Genomic DNA, 19,985 nt, shown 5'->3' with positions numbered 1-19,985 from the left:
TATGTAATTCAATACATAATATTTCGTAGAAAGTTTGTATATAGAGGTTTTCGAGGTCGCTGATTACAAATCGGTATCAGATTTTGAAAATTCAAAATGGCGGATCCAATATGGCGGACGGAAATATCGAAAAAAAATTTTATATAATAAAAAAGTTTTAAACGACTAAAAAATTTGGAAAAAATTTGTAAACATCTATAATAAACAAATTAAGTTTTTCGGTTTTTTCATAGATACTTCCCCTTAGGGGGGTAAACCACCCCTAACACAAAATAACTATAAGTATACTTCAATCCATAATATTTTGTAGAAGGTTTGTATATAGAGGTTTTCGAGGTCGCTGATTACAAATCTGTTATCAGATTTTGAAAATTCAAAATGGCGGATCCAATATGGTGGACGGAAATATCGAAAAAAAATTTTAACTTTCAAAAAAACTTGTTTACAAATGTGTGATCTTTGTAGCCTGTACATGTGAACTAAAGAGCCTTAAACCCTAAACCCCTAAAGAACAAATAGGCTAAATGGTTGTGCATTTTAACCAAACGACTCCAAACCCCTAACCTCCAGACAAGCCGAAGGCCTATGCTTTACCGTAGACACGAGTATAGACATATTACCGATATTTTATTCTATCATTTTGTATGTAACAAATAACGTCTCGTTTTATGTTTCAATCAAAGATTATTTATTTTTCTGCTTTTATAAATTAGCATAATTTCAAAAGTAATTTCATAAATTATAAAGTATTTCATAAATTGCATAATTATATAATTTTATAAATTCAGAAAGTCCACACTTTTTTGCAAATGAAAAAACATAGGTTAATAAAATTAGTTTATCAAACTCTTTTGCGTTTTGTAATAAAATTTAATGTTGTCAAACTTGGGAGTTTTTCATTGTTACAATTATTTCGTAAGCCGAAAGTTTTTTAGATGAATTCTCGAAGTAATGATTATTGTATCTATAGTAAAATATTTACAGTCTGGAATTCCATAATAATACTATTTGCTACGATTTAATGAATTTATCAAAAAATCTAAATTTAATAATAAATATTATTCTAATTATTATTATTATTTTTCATTATCATTGCTATAATCAGTATTACTGTTATTATTGCTATTGCAATTATGCTTATTCTTCTTCTTATTATTATTATTATTATATTACTATGATAATTTTTGTTATTGGTAAAAATACATAAAAGAATATTAATACTCGAACTTCATTTGCAATTAAAGAACACGTTGTTATTGAAAGGGAATTTTATATGCATTCATTAGTTTAATGAATGTTATCGTACATTCAATGATAATTCCACAGATAAATGTCTTTCACTCATAAAAGTTGTTGATAATATGTGCGAATCAGTATGTTCTTTTTTTAGATTGTTTTCATCGAGTGTTTACCTCAGCTGCCTGTGTTATTTTTTAGGCAGTGAGTGAGTTTTGTGGGTATTCTAGTTCGATGCCGGAAAGCACGAATAGTACGTCTTTTTGTTTGTCAGTGGTATCATACAGTTGTAGAAAATTTTCTTTAGTGATTTTATATAGATTTACATTATTCAATTTCAAAGTGAATAAAAGTTGAATAAAACCAAAAATAGAGTTTTCCGAACATCACAAAGTGGAACGAGAATTCTTCTCCAATGCATAAATTAATGATTTGATTCAATTTACATTCACTCGTTTTATTCTGGTAGAAATGTAGCAGTCGTGCCTTACATGCAAAAACACAGCTTGTATAAATTTTACCGCTTGTTTTCATTTTAGATTGAAAAATGAAAATTAATCCGTTAAACGTTCTAAACTTATTATTAGCATACTTTCAAGCGTTAAACATACCAGATAGTGTCACGAATTATCACGAAACAGAGTTGGCCGAAAAAATAAAAGAAATTTTAATAGATGCAACACATGATTTCAACGATGTAGAAATGATTACTGATGACTCTTTGGATTTTCAAGAAGAGTATAAAGACCATAATGCGGAAATAATTGAAGATGAAGTGCAACATCATTTTCCTGATCCGGATATAGCACCAACAAATCAATGTACAGCAGATAATGAAGAACTAGATTTTGAATACAAAAAAAGAGCTGTAGAATTTTGGAGAAGTAGCAAAACGAAGCAAAATTTAAGTCTCAAAACAGTGCAAAACAGATTCAAAAAAGTATCATCTATTAGTCAGCTACGTCGTTGGGCTCATTCAATTAATAAAGGTGGCATGTATAGAGAAAAAGTAGCACAAATTTGTCAGTATACCCTGGATAATTTTCAAGCAGCTCTCGACAGTGGTTCAATTATCCATGATGAAGATATTATATATAATTCGATGGGCCTTACAAGCTAAAAAAGAAATTGGTTTTGATGATATTAGATTCAAAGCTTCTAAACATTGGTTACTCAAATTTAAGCAAGCACACCGAATAGTTTCTAGGAAAATAAATAAGTTCATAACAAGAAAAACACTAGAAAGTAGTGCAGAACTTACGGCTAAAGCTGAAGCATTTATCGATGACGTTAAATCGTGTATACCAAGGATTGGACTCGAAAATTTGTATAATACAGATCAGAGCGGATTTCAGCTAGAAATGCATTCTGGAAGAACATTAGCAGTAGAAGGAGAAAAGCAAGTGCAATGTCTGGTACAGTCAATTTCAGCAACAACGCATAGTTATACTATACAGCCACTAATATCAGCTACTGGACAACTGTTGTCACCGCTATTTCTTGTTTTAAAGGAACCAAGTGGCAAGTTTGGCCCTATTGTAGAACAAAACATATTTAGACCAGAAAACGTGTACGTGGAAGCATCCAAATCTGGAAAATTAACAACAAGTAAGGGAACTAATAACAATTTTTACATTGTAATATCGTTGATCAGTTAATTAGTAAGTCGTTTAATTGCAGATCACTTCAAAATCTGGTTGGAAAAAATATTTTATCCCTATGTAGGCCATCACTCAATACTATTACTTGATTCTTGGAGTGGTCATTGTGACAAAGTTATAGAAGAAACAATGCCACAAAATGAAATTATTAACATAAAAAAAATTCCAACTGGAACCACAGGAAAAATACAACCACTTGATGTCTATGGATTCCGTATTTGGAAAAACTTTGTCCGAACATTTTCTGATAATGTAATGTTAATGGATCATGATATGAATTTACATGTGAGAAATAATATAATTAAACTTCAATCATTGGTTCACAACCAACTGTCTTCACCGAGATATATAGATTTGTTTAAATATTCCTGGTATAAAAGCGGTTACGTCAATGAAAAACCAGATAAATTTGATAATCCTATAGATTTCAGTTTTGGAAAGTCTTGTGCAACACATTGTGAAATAGAAGGGTGCACAAACATTGCAATTGTACGATGTGGTTGGTGCAAAAAAGCATTGTGCTTTAAACACTTTTATGAGGACTACCATTATTGTAAAAACATCGTAAAATAATATATTTTATGCTCAATACAAAAAATGCACTATGGCAAAAGATAAAAGATTGTAGATTATTATTATACTCTAATATTATAAACAAAAATACATTATAAGTTGAATTTACAATAAAGGAATTTCAATAACATTCTGATAACAATTTCTACGGAAATTATAAAACTGCTTCACACACAGAATTTTCTTGTTTACAAATTTAGGAATTTGAGGTGGTTTGGTTAAAAAGCACAACCATTTAGCCTATTTGTTCTTTAGGGGTTTAGGGTTTAAGGCTCTTTAGTTCACATGTACAGGCTACAAAGATCACACATTTATAACAAGTTTTTATGAAAGTTAAAATTTTTTTTCGACATTTTCGTCCACCACATTGGTTCCGCCATTTTGAATTTTCAAAATCTGATATCAGATTTGCAAAGAGCGATCTCGAAAACCCTTATATACAAACCTTCTACAAAATATTATGGATTGAAGTATACTTATAGTTATTTTGTGTTAGGGGTGGTTTACCCCCTAAAGGGTAGTATCTATGAAAAAATCGAAAAACTTAATTTGTTTATTATAGATGTTTACAAATTTTTTCCAATTTTTTTTAGTCGGTTTAAACATTTTTATTATAAAATTATGCCAAAAAATATATGTTTTCAACCCCTAAAAAATAGGGGATGCTACCCTTACTCTTCAAATCACCATGAAATACTTGCTCTTTTTGTAAGAAATAACCTCCAATTTGTTTCATTGAAAAATATTAATTTTAAGTCGAGATATTTAAAAAAAACGCTTTTTGGGGGTTAACTTTAGGGGAGGTTTTTACCCCTTAAAAGTGAAAATTAGCCGATAAAAAAAAATACGTGTCTCTTATTTTTTTATGTTCTACAACATATATGAAAATCATCAAAATCGGTGAGTTCGGGTTGGGTACCTTTCCTTGTGAGTCTAGTAACGCGTGTATCTCGTGTCCCTTGATGTTAATTTTTGTAAATAATAACTCGGGATTAGTTTTCCTCGAAATAGCGTAAAAATATTCTTCCGATAAGTAATTTTCCTCAAATAAATCCTCGTATGAGATTGGTATGAACTCGTTCTTTTCTTTCCCTACTATATCATGTTCGAACTTTGCTTCTGACGCGTAATCGAAAAACATATCTCTTATTAACAAACTTATTTCGTCGTTATCGGTGTCCTCTTCGCGATACGCCATATTGTTTAAATTTTTGGTAAACCACTCATTTTGCGGTATTTCCGATAAACCCGGTTTCTCTATGTCACATACATTTTCGTAAGATAAGCCTGCATCTGTCTCGTCTGGATTTTCCGATGAACTTGTGTCGATAGATATACCTCTGCAGTCTGAATTTTTCGAGACACTCTTATCGCGGAGGGCCGCCATAGTCTCCTTTGACGCCCCTATTTTCCGTTTCCCGAGCATTCTGGGCAATTTGTCTGCGTAAAACCATACTTTGAAAAAAAAGGTTCTTTTTGAATGCTGCAATTTGGGCAAGACTGTGAGTCACCCCTCTTTGGCCGCATCTATTGCAAAAAATTCTCTTAGGTCCAGTGCATTCTCGCGAGAAATGTCCCGTTTGACCACAGTTGTAACATCTGTTTATCATGTAAGCCTCTCTATCCGCGTTTTCTCCGTTATGTATAGCCCGATTATACCCGGGTTTATTTTAATTCGCGCCTGTGTTTCGAGAATCGTTTGTGCGCGACTCGTTATACTTATAATTTGCTAGTACGTCTGCCTCGTCTAGATTTAAGTTTTCGAAATCGCGTTCTAATCCACTATCGTCCTGATCAAATGATTCTAAGTTTGCTAAATTTTTACGTATAGCGCACTGTATACGTGCTTCTTGGCATGCTAATCCCGGCAGAAGAGTTTCGTCTGCGTTTGGCGGCGGCCTATATTGCCTTGCTATCTTTAATACCTTTTCCTTTTGTCCCGCCGCGTCTTCTAATTGTTGAAACATGTTAATTTGTTCTTTATCTATTCGTAATTGTAGTCTTGGCAACATATTTCTTAGTGCCAGATCAACTTTTCTATTTTCGTCAAATGGCGGTCTTAATCTCCGGAACATTGAATCTAAACATGTAAGATAATCCGCAACAGATTCCCGCTCGCCCTGCGTGCGACGGTGCACATCATTTAGCAATGCATGTTGAAAATCCGCGTCCGAGAACCTTTTACGCCATTGGGTTTCGAAAGTTTGGAAATTTATGAATAATTCTGCTTTATTTCTAAACCACGTTAAAGCTATACCGGTTAAGAAAAAAGGTAAAGCGCCTAAAAGGTCCGCATCGGAAATATTCATAAAATCTCTTCCCTCCCGAATTCTAGTTATGAATTCCTCACTATCTTCTTCTCGCTTTCCCGAAAAGGTGAGATTTCTTTTTCGCAAAAAGTCATATGCGCTTAAAGGCGTGATACGATTATTTTGTCTATCGTAGTTCGACCTGTTCTCGTATCTTTGTTGATTTTGCCGATTATCAAATCTGTCTCGTTGTGGCATCGATGCCCTCTCATCCGGCCAGTAATCATCAAAGTCCGGATTATTAAAATTTTGAGGTGCTTGGATTACACGCCTATTGTCTCGATTAAAATTGTTAGTGTCGCGGTTTAGTGTGTTGTCACTATCTAGTCTCAAAAATTGATTCGATTTTCTTGCTTGCCGCCCGTTTTGATCAGTGTTAATTTCACGGAGAGGTGCTCTTTCCGTTCGAGGAACCGTACCGACTGAGCGTTGCGTGTTGATTGAAAAATTTGTGTTACTCGCGCTTGCCCTCAGCGTGTCTCTTATCGACGGTAACCTGAGAGTAGCTGGTCTAGACTGTCTCTACATCCTATCGACTATAGAGCTCGAGCTAGCCGGAGTGCTTTGCGCATTTACTATTTTTTCTAACTCGCTATACGGAGGTGGTGGACCTGCCGCTTCATTCGCGCCTGCAATCGCTGTTGGTTCTTGCACCTCTCCAGCGTTTCTTACTGCCCCCCCCCCCCCCCGTAATGTCATGTTCGATATATAACTCGTCTGCCAATCTGACGCGCATTTCTTGCAAAGTCCCGGTTGTCCTGTGTCCTCTATTGACAAGTTCTTTTTTTATTTCCTCCTCCGATAGCCTCATAATATGTTCGTTTATCGATGCTTCGTTTGTCATCTTGACAAACTTTTCGAATTTCGATAAACCTGTACTTTACTATAAACTGATAAGTTTTTTCTGATACCCCAACCGACACGTCGTTTCTCGGTTTAAATATCCTGTGTTTTAAATTTGCTTTGCGATACGCCAAAAAAAACGTGACTTTTTAACACCGAATGTACTGTAAGCCCCTGATTTATTTTGCAATATGCTGTAAAAATTTTCGAATTTTCTACGCTGGATATACACCGCTTTGTAGTTTTGACTACTTGTGATTATTCGAGAATATGAAAAATTTAGAGTTTCGTTCGGCGCGACCTTCGTATGTTATGCGCACGCGTTACATATATAGCTACTAGCTACACTATAGCCGTAGCTCTGAAGCTGCGCATGCTTAGGTGGTCCATACACAATCTCCGTACACATATCTCCATACACAGTACCGATTTAATAGTATATTCTGTTTTATTCGCTGAGATGTAAATTTCTTGGGTGTTCAAACCCACAATTCTATCATTGTGCGCTCTCCCCGTGTATTAAAAATTATTCATGCAATATTATAACAACGCTCGAGCAGTTCGGAGAGCTTCGTATTTATTATATTTAACGGTATTTTCAGCGTGTACTTTCCGCTATCGGTCTACAAAGCTTACGAATAAATGTAAAGTCGAATTATTTTCGATATATTATTTTGGGTTTACTCTGTTATATTCCGCCTCAATTATACGCCGCACAATTTCGTAATGTACTAAATTGCCGAATTTCTACAAAAAAAATTTTCTTCTCACTCTGTAAACACACGCATTCCCAACTTTCGCAACAACACGTACGTACGCAAGCACACGGCACACATCGACCTCGAGACAATGTCGCCCTTGTTTACGTTCGAGGGGTCACCTTACACCTCTACTGACTGTAGGCTGTTTCCGGGCGCCATTGAAACAGTCTTCTTACTTCTCTCTTACTTTATTCTGTAATCGCCGTGTTTTCCCGTCCGGCCTAGAGACAGTGCAGGTTCTTTCTCGAACAAAGGGGCGCCAGACGACCAAATCGTCAAGACCGCGAGGTCTCTTTCTTTTGCCTGCACACTCGTGCTACCGAATTTCCCGCAGCTCAGCCGGGATCTTATTTAGAGCGGGGTGGGTGCAGTCTGTGAGGAAGGTGATAAGGGTTAACAAACGGAACGTTTCAAGTGGTTTATCTATTATTTTTCCATTTATTATGTCATCGTGTTCCAGTACTCAATACAACTTGTGACCTAGTCACTGCCAAACCGAGATAAGCCTTTTCTTTCTAAACCCAAAAGTTACGCTTTTAGATAAGCCACTAGCGAAACCGTCTTTCTTTGTCCCGAAGCCGAAACACATTCATTCAAATCTCACGCATACGGTCGTATGGACTCCTCGGCACTTCCCAGAAGCGACCCTCCGAGCCAGCCCGTGCATCGGGCAGTGCTCTATCACCTGTCCCCGGACAACTCTCAACGCTCACTCACCGCGCGCACCGTCTTGCAACTCGAACCCGGAATGCCAAGACGCGGCCGACCTTCCTGAGACACACCTCGCGCACAGATTTGACCCTGCTCGTGCCTCTGCTGCGTACGACGGATAAGCGCTGTTACCCTCGCTCGTACCAGGAGATGGTGAGCAGCCGTCAAACAATCACAAGTCTATTCCCCGTTCCGACCGAAACTTCACGCGGCCCTGCCTGCAACGAGTGACCGCTGTCGCTCTCGCTTGCACCCGCCCGTCACGAATCTCGCGCCGGTCGCTTTTCTTTAACAAATGCGCGATGAGTGCTTTTTCCTACCGATTCCGAATCTTTTTACACTAATCGACTTCTGAATTACACTGCATTATTTCCGCGTTGCGGCAAACCGCACTGTCACCAGATCCGCAGAGATACGCCGAAACATAGAACGAAGCCGTTCAAGATAAACCCACACGAAGACACTCAAGAAAAACCCGCGATTTCAACAACGACAGACACGCACGAACACGAAACTCTCCGTACCGCAACCCGTTTGCGCTACGTCGACCAAAGGCCTTCGCAACACACCTGACCGCGGAGAAGATGTTCAGAAGGAGACAACTACTGACCTTTTGTTTGAGAGCGTTGAGAGGCACGTCCGTCCCAGACCAGAGTCAGTAAGCAAGAGAGCGAGCGCTGCTCCTTGTTCGAGCTCGCGGCCCGCGGCGGCGGCGGCGGCAGAGACCGCTCATTGACTCTCTCGCGCCGTCGCTATTCGCGAATCCCCGCGCCTCCTACTAGGCCCCGTTAGCGCGCGCTTCTCTGACGAATTCGAACGCGATTGCACACTCACTCATACACTGAAACTCCGCAATTACAAAAGATAAACCTATAGCTAAATTTATTCTTCGGCCCTTCGTCGGCCCTGTAGCTTCGTTGCCGACAGTAACTCTCCTCCAGTTCCGCCACGGGTTTCTGCTTTGCCGACCTCTCGTGCTTTGGTAGATCCAGCAACGCTGTAAACTCGACACCTCTCTCTCTCTCTCTCTCTCTCTCGCACCAGCGGTGATTCTCGGCGCCGCTCTCGACTCGTGAATCATGTAAAGAAAAACGCACACACACGCATAAGTTATCGTTCCATACATGCATACTTTTCGGCCTCGGGATGCTCTGCTTTCACTCCAGTCTAGGACCCGCTCGTCTTGGAACGTCGCAAATTTTTGCAACGTTACAATTTAGATTGATTTTTTGCGATGAAATGATGTGGTATACGTTTTTTTAAACTCAAAGACAATTCAGACGCAAAATCATCCACCGAAAGACATTCTCTTTTTAAAGTACATTTATTTGTTGACTGCCGGACATTAAAAATTAATTCTTCAATCTTATTTTCGTATAATACAGTAAGATACATGTTCTTCAAATCTTAAATTACCACATTTTTGACAACTTCCTAAAAAATAAGCAGGATTCTGATTTCTGCATAAGATGAACGAAAAGCAATCGATATAACCATTTATTGGATCACCAGATCCCTTCGTGAGAATCATCAATTTGGATGCTTCAAACATGGCCTTGAAATTTTGGCGTATTACACACGCTATGCATGCCTCTTTCACCAGTCAAAACACACCATTTTGGACGTAGTTTGGCGAATTTACTAAAGCTGATAGGTGGTTTTTTGAGGTTAGGAACGAGCGCTTAAGGTATCGGTAAAAAAAAAAACGTCCGGTTTCGTGTTCAGCAGCTGAAAATACACGAAAATAGTGGTTGCTTAGAATTTTTCTGAGCCCCTGTGATTTCTGACAGCTTGATCATTTCGTAAAGTAGTAATTTTTTAAGGTTTGGGAACGCGTAGCTCCGTCTGGGAACAAAATTTTAAAAAACGCCCCTCACTAATTGAAAGTACATAAAAAATGCTAAATTTTCCATATTTTAAAAAATGTTTAGATCAAAAGGAATTTTGGGCAGAGCTTTGTTACGTTTGACGTGGAACGTCCCACACACACACACACATATATATATATATATGTGTGTGTGTGTATTTGTGTGTGTTCAGTTCATTATTGATTGGCTAGGTGGAGTAGATGTAAGTTTTGGTATTTGAATTACGCGCCGCTGCACGCTTTCCGCTGAGACGTTGCGTAACACGCGCTTCCGCAAGTACTCACTCCTGTCAGGACCCCCTAGCAATTCGTACGTTTGGCTTCCTTACAGTACCTATGTTTTTTTGTAAAGTGAATTCGTGACTTACTTTACAATCACGGTTCACCCTCTTCATACGGTTGTTCTGCGCTAGCGTTATGTGCGTGCGTTTACGTATAATTCGCGATCGTGTTCGTATGTGTGTATTTGTGCGCGTGTGTGTGTTCCTCGAGGCTGTAGGCTTAAGGATTCTTGGCAAAGGTGTCCACATGTTGGACGTGACTCTTTCGGGGCAAGCAGAGCAACGGCAACACCCCTTGTTGCCCGAGCACCAAGCATCTAGATCCTCGAGACGTCGAGGCGCGCTTGGTGCAGGTTGCGGACTACTGGATGTTTCTCCCTAGGCCCGGCTTGTCAGCCCGCCAAGACACGGCGAGAAGCTGCGGCAGCGTGCGACGAGTTGGCGACTCAGTGTCTTCCTCAGCGGCGGCGTTTGAGATTGCAATATTTGCGCGGGCTACGAAGTCTCGAGGTAAGAGAGCTCTCTGTGCGTGCGTTAAGGTACCTCGTGTCTTGCATGCGTCTTTTTAGATAAGGTTTCTCTCTTTTAGAGTCACTTTTCTTTTTCTTTCATTTTGTATAATTTTCTTTCCTTTAGTTAAATAAAGTTGACGCTTGCTAAGGCTTTTTCCTCTATTCCGAGAAGGTTTTCACGCCATAGCAAGCGCCTTTTGTTCTACCGCGAAATCGAGTTTTAATTAAAGACCCCTTTACTTACTCAACCCTTTTCTTGTCGGAACTCACTTGAGTTTTTCCACTTATTTATGAGATTAATTTTTATGGTGCCCCGGGTGAGAAGTGAGAAATTGGTTTTTTCGTGCGTTTTTCTTAATTGTCTTCATCTCAAGATTCGAGCAAATTCAGGGTGTTAACGAATCGGCTCTTGACGAAATTCTAACATTGCTGTCTTTCTTTGACAAGCCTGACGCTGATGATAGTATAGGGGACTCGGACTCAGATCCTCAGGTTGTTAAGCTTCCGAAAATTAATTTACCTACGTTCTCAGGTAAAGACGAGGATTGGGTTAGTTTTAGCGATATTTTTACTTCTCTAATCCATAGTCGTTCTGGAATTTCTGACGTCACGAAGCTGCAGTATCTCAAGTTATGCTTGACGGGTGCGGCTGCAGAGTTGATCAAGGACGTGATGACAACCAACGCGAACTATGCGAGCACTTAAGGCAGACGCTTGAGGATCGTTATAGCCACCCCAGGCTGATGATATGCGTACGTTTGATAATGAGGCCAAGCGGATCGTTCGAGCGTTGACGAATTTAACAAGCCAAATATCCTAACTTCCATTAGGATATTTGGCTTGTTTTCTTGCTGTCCGATCGTTTGGATCCGGAGTCTCGGAAGCTGTGGAAGGCTGAGCTGAGCGAGAAGGACCAGGAGTTCGTACCAGAGGAAGACAAGCCGGAACGTGACGACATCAACAGCACGCTTCCTAAGTTTTCGGATTTGCTTAAGTTCCTTGAGAAAAGAGCGCAAGCTCTTAAGATGCTGAATTCGGAGCGCAAGGCGGAGAAGAGACCAGCTCCTACACCGATATCAGGACCTCAGGCTCGGAAGGTTTTCCACACTAGTTCATCTCGTTCATCTGGAAATTCCAATTGCGCTCTTTGTAACGGTACGCATCCTCTCTAAAAATGTTTCAAGCTAAGGGACAAAAATCCACACAAATGCTTGTCCACTGTCAAGCACTTGCAGCGTTGTTTTAATTGCCTTGAATCTCACAGAGTCAACGCTTGTAATTCTTCGGGACGTTATTCTACTTGCCAGGGTAAACATCACACCCTCCTGCATCTTAGATTCCAGGGGAACTCGCAGGCTGGGCAGCAGAACTCCGATAATTCTCAGGCGGGCGGCTCTGGCTCGAAATCTGTCGTGAGTTTGCATGCGGCGGGAGTCTCGTTTCCGAAGCGAAGGATGGTTCTGGCAATAGCGAAGGTATAGATTATAGGTCCGAGAGGAGACAGCACCTTTGTACGAGCACTCTTGGATCAAGGATCGGAGGTTCCATTCGTTTTGGAGTCAATTGTCTAGCCGTTAGGGCTCAAAAAGGAGCACACTTGTGTGCTATTGACAGGGCTTGGTGCTAGTGCAGTGGGCACTGTGCGCTCGAGGACACAGCTTGTTTTGAAATTTAGGGTCGATACAAACTTTTAGATTACGAGAGAAACACTCATTCTTCCGCGTTTAACGTCGCAGCTTCCAGTCGGTAGTATTGAAAATCTCGATCTCAAGCAGTTTGCAGGGCTCATTCTCGCAGATCCGGAGTTTTTCCTATCCAATGAGTTCGATGTGATTCTCGGTGCTGTTGTGTACGGGCAGTTACTCCGATCGGGCTTATGATGTTTCCCTTCCTCACAGCTTATGGGCTACGGCACAGGATACGGCTTTTGGTTGGACAGTTTTCGGAGTTGTACAGGCAAAGGATTTACGGCGGGCGGAGTCACATACTTCTCCTACACCATTGCAGGTATTGCATTGCGCTTCGATGCAGGAGTTAGACCAAATGCTGCAGAGGTTTTTGGCGTTTGACCAGCTTCCTTTGTCGTTTTTTAAGTTGAAGCCTGAGGATGAAGCCTGCGAGAAAGTATTCAAGAAGACTCACAACCGTGATGCGCAGGGTCGATACGAGGTTCGTCTTCCGTTGAAATCTCAGTTATATTCGGTTGCAGGTGAGATAAGGAAAATGGTTCTTGGAAACTCAGAAACTCTTTATCGCACTTGTCCCACCTGCCGCTAATTTATATAAGAAAAGATTTATTTTAAGATACATCGGCACATCGTAGGGAGGCGAGCAAAAGCGAGTATTCTTTCTAATAAAATAGATAATTCATTATATATTATTGTACATATTACCTGATTGGTGCAATAAAGAGTAAACTAAACAAACTAACTGAACTAAAACTAAAACTCTTGAATCCGCCTACCCTACGCACGTCAAGCTCGAAAATGCCAGCACATCGAAGAGAAGTCATTTTAAACGTAAACTCTAAACCCACCTACACCACGCACTGCAAGCTTTACCATTTGGCACGTCAGTGGGAGGCGAGCGAAGAGGAGAGTTATCTGAATTATGTATAAAACGAAAACACTTTAACCCACGTGCCGCTAGTGTTCAGACGAAAAGATTTATTTGAATAATACGACAGCACATCAGAGAAAGGGGAACGAACGCGAAAAATATATTTAAAACGAAAACTATTAAACCAACCTACCTTATCCGCCGCAAGCTTCAATACGTTGTTACATCGATGGGAGGCGAGCAAAGGCGAGAAGTATCTAAAACGAAAAACTTTAAGCCCACCTACCCCCTGCACTGCGAACGTCTAGTACTACGGCACATCAAAACAAGGCGAGTGAAGGCGAGTATTTTAGGAAAAACGAAAACGCTTTAAACCACCTACCCCACGAGCCAGAAGTTATAAAAAAAAGATTTATTTAAAAATACTTCGGCACATCAGAGGAAGGCTTAAACGCACCTACCCTACGTGTCGCAAGCTCAAATACGTTGGCACATCGAAGGAAAGCTAACAAACATGAGAAATATATTTGTAAAGAAAACTCTTCAATCCACCTACCCCACGCACCACGAGCTTTAGCATTCGGCATATCAGAGGGTGGTGAGCGAAGACGAGAATTAGATATAAACGATAACTTTTAACGCCTTCCCTACGCACCGCAAGCTTGAATACGTCGGCACATCGGAGGGAATAGAGCAAAGCCGGGAGTTCTATCTAAAACTCAAACATTTAAACCTACGTACCCTTCGCACCGCAAGCTTGAATTCGTTGGCACATCGAAGAGAGACGAGCAAAAGCGAGTAATATATCTAAAACGAAAAGCATTAAACCCAATTATCCTACGCACTGCTTACGAAAGTACATCGGCACCTCGAAGGAAGGCGACCGAAGGTGAGAAGTATATTTAAAATAGAAACCTACCCACTCCTACCACTAGCACGAAAAGCTTCAGTGCGGCGCCATAACGGAGGATGGCGAGACGAGACGCTGCGAGCTTTGAGACAAAAACCTAAACTCCTTAGTTCTTTTACATCACGCGCTTTGCACTCTGCGTGAGAAAATTTTTAAACTAAAAGATACAGAGGAAGGAGAGCTCATGCGAATCGAGATGAAAACTAAGCTTCTAAATTTCCTGGCCCTGTGCAGCCTAAGTTACAGAGGCAGAAAATACATAAAGACGTCTTGGAACAAATATTAACGGCCAACGTCAAGGAAAGGCTAGAGCCGCACTTTATTACCAAGAAAATAATTTCAATCAGTATTGGCGGAAGGCAAAATGGAGTTTTGCAGACAAAACAAAAGCGCTGACATTTCTTTTAACTTCTAGTGTTCATGTAAGCTCTTGACAGTAAGTTTCATGCGATTATGATTTGGAATTATTACCGATGAAAGCCAAGGCAGCTTTGTATTGTACAGGCAAAACAAAACCGCTTAAACCGTCTTACCTGCCGTGTCGAAAGTTCTATGCAGAGTTTAATAAGAAAATAATTTTTTGTAACACATGCACGATTTTCGCGTTTTTTTTTTTACCTACAATTAGGGACAAAGGTAGTCGTTTTTCAACCGGCGGACGAAAAAATTCAGAAGCGAAAAAATGCAGAAGCGGGCGCAAAAGTACTTTTGCACCCGCCACTCAATTCATTAGCAAATCTTCTAAACTCGCGTGAAATGCAACAAGTGCAGTTTGAAACGCGAAAATCAGTACATGCGTTACAAAAAATATAAAAGGTCGGCGAAAGGGAAGAGCGATTTTACGAGGCTGCATGCGATTTCTTTGCAGGCTGATTAAAAAAGAAATATCCAAATTGCATTACTTTTTCGCTTCTCGAGTCAAAGGTAAGCAAATATTGGTTTTTGTTACAATTCCTGGATGAAGTCGTAGGTAAAGGACAAAAAAGCTGGCTTATTAATTATGATGTTCTTCAAGTTTTTATATGTTGTACCCGATCTCTAATTTGTTGTTAATAAATTAAGACAACGATTTATAATTTAATTTGTTATTACAAATTGGACATGATTAATTTTTTTATAGAATTTAAGGTTTTAAAGAAGTATACTCGCTACTGCAAAGGTAAATAAACGATCTATTTTTATATACATGCAATAAATATTAATTATTATTAAATCAATATTGTAACCTTCTTTTAGGACTACGGATTGACGTGCATACATTTAAATGTAATATCATGTTTATTATCTTTTTTATAGCTCCAAATCGTCTTAACGTGTTTGGAGAATTGTATAATTTTTCACGAACTATTTGCTGCCAGATTAAGTATTAATTTTTTTATGTACTCTCTTTTATTTAATATGCTTTCTTCAGTCTTAAACCAGTTAGTCATTGATTGAAAGCCTAAGGAATTATAGTCTTTTATAGGATTCTGCAATCAAATAATAAATTAATAAAGATTCAATAATCTATATATTACATATGAATTATTTTCTTATAATTAGCTTGTTTAGTGCTACATTTCTTTGGATTACAAATAAAAAATGTTCAATGAATTTATAAAAAATTGATATGATACTTACAAAAAAAAAAGCTTTCAACGTATTGCAATAAGTAAATACCACAATCCGTAAGATTTGTCTGTCGTGGAACTATTAAATGCACTATTGGCAAATTCTCAGCTGTGAAAAATTTTTTCCCTCCTATTCTAAAATCATATTCATAATGCAAGTACCGCCTGAGTATGTTAGCAGCCTTTGTCCTTATTCCACCCAAATAATCAAGTACTAAAATGCATGGTCTAAAAATAAATTTATAAAGCTTATTGCATTTTAATCATAGAACAGTCTACTGTGATATGCTAATATTACAAAAATATACAAACTTCTTAATTTCTTTGCGTTCAACGAACTCAGGTTGTGCCGTTTCCAACACATTATTTTTACGACGTTTATTTGCAAAGCAAATTATTATCAAATACCAATGTTCACTGGAATGTTAAAAGGTTCATAATTATAGTATGAATTCAATTTACGTATATTAATATATGTATATTAGTAATGATGTATAGTAATGAATATTTGCCTTTCGTTGATCGGAACGATAATAAAATCTTTCTCAAAAAGATTTACGTTCTTCGTCCACCTTTGTACACTTTCATATATTTTTTTTGTTGGAATATTATTCTTATTCTGTGCACTTGCAATTTTTTTAAAAAAGAAAGAACTAAATAAATGAGTTCTGTTTCTGTCTGAAGAGGATATCATTTCGCATAAAAAGTGCGTTAGATAGAAATCTAGTATAATATCATTTAGATATTTTCCTTCTTCTAAACAATTTAAATGACATCTCTTTATTTGGAATCCGCCGGCGGCTGGCAGTGGGGGATAGATTGTGATCCTGGCAAACATTACATGAGAAAATACAGAATTTTTTGTTAGATTCTGTGGCTCAAAGTTGAAACGAAACTAGTCCAATTTTCGGGCTTTTGGGTTTGTTTAAGTTTGATATAACTGTACAAAAAGTGTGCAATAGATTTTAAGGACATAATAGTTTTATCATGCTTTTATTACGCTTAAATTGCACTTTGTAAATACATAGGAAAGAGGTGAGCAAAGGCAAGGATTACTCTAAAATTATATTGCTGCGCCGTTATAGGAAAAATGGACTTATCTCTCTTTGCTTCGGAGCCACAGACTGAATTAAGTACTACTACTGAATGAGTGTTGAAGAATAGTGAACAATTTATTGTAATCATTTGAATTATGTATTACTTACGTTTCATTGTCATTTATTGTATCCATTGTAGAAACGTTGTCTTTAGCATAATGCGAATCATATCCTACATTAACGACATAATGTGCAATTGTATGATCTGTTTGTAACATCACACAAGGATTTTGAAGCGATGAGATTTGTGCCTAAAAAATCGATGGAATTTGTATTTTTTAAGCGTTAGCTATTACAGAACTTGTGTAAAAAATCTATAGGGTCCATTATATGTAAAATATTAAAAAATTAATCGACACGTCTTTTTGCTGCCTTCCTAAGGAAGCCTTATAATAGTAAATTTTGTAGTTTTTAGAAAAACACGCTGTATTCATTTATTTCAGAACAAAATACGCGTCGATTCGTTTTTGATTTTTGGTTTGTCATAAGGAACTTAAAGAATAGATTATATCGATAGAAGAATAGACGTATAGATTATATGTCAATTTCTTATTATATTTAAAATTTGTTTACCTCATCAAGAAGATCCTGAACAGTATACGGTTCTGCAGGTATAACAAAAGTTATCAAGTTTTCTTTTCCATTTGCCCATTTTATTAGAACTTTTGCTCTGTCACCAATTATTTGCTCCTGCACAATTGACGTTTCAGGGTCAACGAAAATAAGAACGCTTGAAGCAGAGCTTTTTATGCTGCCCCGATCGCTCGGAGAGTGATTCGGAGAATTTTCCGTCGGTCGGCCGTTGATTGGAGAATTATTTTCATAAGGACATGATGGTACTTCTGTACTTGATAAAAAAAGTATATAAGTTGTAACAAATTATTTAGTCGCTAGCCACTACTTGATTTCATTTATTGTATTTATTAAAATATTTCATAATTTTGCTTGCCTTCTGTACTGAAATTCATCATTTTATTTTCTTCTGATTGATCAACCAAATCTGAGACTTCCATATTAATATCAAAATCCGGTCGTTTGCGTAACTCGTACTTTTTTATGTTATTGCTATAATGTTGAATTGAAGGATAGCAATTTACAAGAAATTTGTCTTTTGACAATTGCTCTTTCGCAATGGTACACGAATAAGTGATTGTATGTACAAAATCACTATTATGAGCCATTTCTCTACTTTTTCATGGCTTTGCATTTCGTCGGTTGAACAATCATTTTCGGAATACAACTGAAATGAACAAATATCATGTGTATGTTACATTTTGTACCAAGGGTAGAAATGAGCTATTGAAACGAGAGTTCAGCAGAAGTCGGAGTCGAGAACGTCCAAAACGTAGACGAGTGCTAAAAACACCTCACCACACTGTGAAGTTGCTTTTTTCTCCGCATCCTACATATTATTTTTTCCAACAAGAGTATGAAAGGGCCTTCTTAATGCATGAAAGTTGCGAAAGAGATCGTGTATTTCGAGTCTGCATAACGTACATTTAAAATTTAATAAAAGAAACGTGCTTGAAATGCGCGATATTTTTACCTACTTCGATACATAAAAAGTCCGTTTTCGTGCCTTATACTTGCAAAATTTTAATGTTAACAATCAATAATACTTTAAACATCACATACTTTCATAGCGATAGAAGGAGGTAACAAATCAACATAATTGTCACTGATACATTCATGTTCTATATCGTTGAGGGGGTATTGTAACGACAAATTATCATGTGTTTTACATGTGCTGCCCCAAAAGCTGCCAGCTATTGAGCTATGATTTTCTGGATCGAATTTAACAGGTTGTTCCGCCTTTGTATTTTCTTCGCTTAATAATTCCTATAGCATTCAAATTTTAGTAATATACGTAAGCAACATTTCAACCCTTGCATGAACTATTATATTATTATTGTTACCTTAATATGTGGAGGAAACTGGCTGCTCTCTATAGGTAAAGCGTTCCTTTCTCTATCAATTTGTCGGTACGTAACAACATATGCATTGGCAGTACTTATACCATTTCCGTATGTTTCTGTGATTTTGTCATGAGTAATCTGTATAATAAAATATTAACAAATTGTTCTCATCATTAATTGTGTTCCATTTAATAAAAATAATCGTTACTCTCAAGGCGGAGCATGCATAATTGTAATTTTAATATATCGATGTGTATTATATAAATACCGGTGTAACAATGTGATCATTAAAAGATAGCCAATTCCCACTCCGAAAATCTCTTATACAAGCATAATAATGCCCGTTAATAGGAGTACCACTGTGAACTATAATAGAGAAAAGTTCGTACATGTGTGGTCCTTCCAATTTCATAATTTTTTTGTGTTCGAAAGATTCTTGACGATATGATGATTCGAAGCACCAATTTAAATTTAATATATCTGGAAATATGAATCTACAAAATTATAATAATAATAATAATAATTATCATCATCATAATTATCATCATCTCTCAAATGTAATTATTATTATTATTATTATTATTATTTTGTAGATTCACATTTCCAGATATAGTAAATTTGTTTTTTGTGATAAGATTATAGCGCTATATAATCAGATTAAAAGTATAATAATAATCATTATAATAATAATAATAATAATTATTATTATTATTATATAAAATAAATAAAGTGACGTACTTATTGTTTAATTTTATAATGCTTTCCGCATTGAAATCTTGAGCAAATCTATTTATTTGAAAGGTAAGTATATATGGAAGTTTTGTTATTTTTAATCCTTTTTCAGCTGTACTTGTGGTTTGACATTTCTCACACATATACTTATTGCAACCATCTAAAGTTTGGGTTGTAAGATATGCTTGCAATGCTGACTCCTAAAATAAATATTAAGTATTAATTGCTAAAAGTAACGCATTGTATTTAATCCGGTAGTATCTGCATCAGTGTATATTATAGCGATACGAGTGTGTTACACTAAAAACCAACTAACCATAGTACCGTAAGTTCCTACATTAGAATGCGCACTTCTTATTGGTAAAGGTATATTTCGAAAAGTAATTTCTTTCTGCTTTTCTGCCTTA

At 37.6% G+C, this 19,985-nt stretch overlaps 2 protein-coding genes and 1 long non-coding RNA gene across 13 annotated transcripts in view; all 3 read right to left on the bottom strand.

The window, feature by feature from the left end:
- LOC100114982 overlaps nucleotides 1-19,985 on the bottom strand; it is a 361,219-nt gene that overhangs the window by 152,393 nt on the left and 188,841 nt on the right. The gene's annotated exons all lie outside the window — the stretch shown is intronic.
- Nucleotides 15,382-17,768, bottom strand: LOC107981659. The gene is made up of 5 exons (XR_001729500.3): nucleotides 17,504-17,768; nucleotides 17,039-17,181; nucleotides 16,146-16,660; nucleotides 15,844-16,061; nucleotides 15,382-15,692 (listed from the first exon to the last, which is right to left on the bottom strand). It is a non-coding gene; the product is annotated as an uncharacterized LOC107981659 (long non-coding RNA).
- LOC107981658 (probable ubiquitin carboxyl-terminal hydrolase 9) lies at nucleotides 17,886-19,316 on the bottom strand. The gene is made up of 4 exons (XM_016987902.2): nucleotides 19,115-19,316; nucleotides 18,847-18,984; nucleotides 18,566-18,769; nucleotides 17,886-18,170 (listed from the first exon to the last, which is right to left on the bottom strand). The coding sequence occupies exons 1-4, from the start codon at nucleotides 19,256-19,258 to the stop codon at nucleotides 18,024-18,026; spliced, it is 633 nt and encodes a 210-aa protein (XP_016843391.2). The 5' UTR covers nucleotides 19,259-19,316; the 3' UTR covers nucleotides 17,886-18,023.

The sequence above is a fragment of the Nasonia vitripennis genome (assembly GCF_009193385.2).
Source record: "Nasonia vitripennis strain AsymCx chromosome 1 unlocalized genomic scaffold, Nvit_psr_1.1 chr1_random0004, whole genome shotgun sequence".
Lineage (NCBI taxonomy): Eukaryota > Metazoa > Arthropoda > Insecta > Hymenoptera > Pteromalidae > Nasonia > Nasonia vitripennis.
Note: the sequence above shows the minus strand (reverse complement) of the source record. Positions and strands in the feature narration are given on the sequence as shown.

Excerpts from the sequence above, each read along its gene's own strand:
- LOC107981658 (XM_016987902.2), bottom strand. The coding sequence starts at position 19,258 with ATGAAATTGGAAGGACCACACATGTACGAACTTTTCTCTATTATAGTT. Across the intron at positions 18,985-19,114 it reads ATGATCACATTGTTACACCG|ATTACTCATGACAAAATCAC; the intron begins GTATTTATATAA and ends TTTATTATACAG. Across the intron at positions 18,770-18,846 it reads AGTTTCCTCCACATATTAAG|GAATTATTAAGCGAAGAAAA; the intron begins GTAACAATAATA and ends TGAATGCTATAG.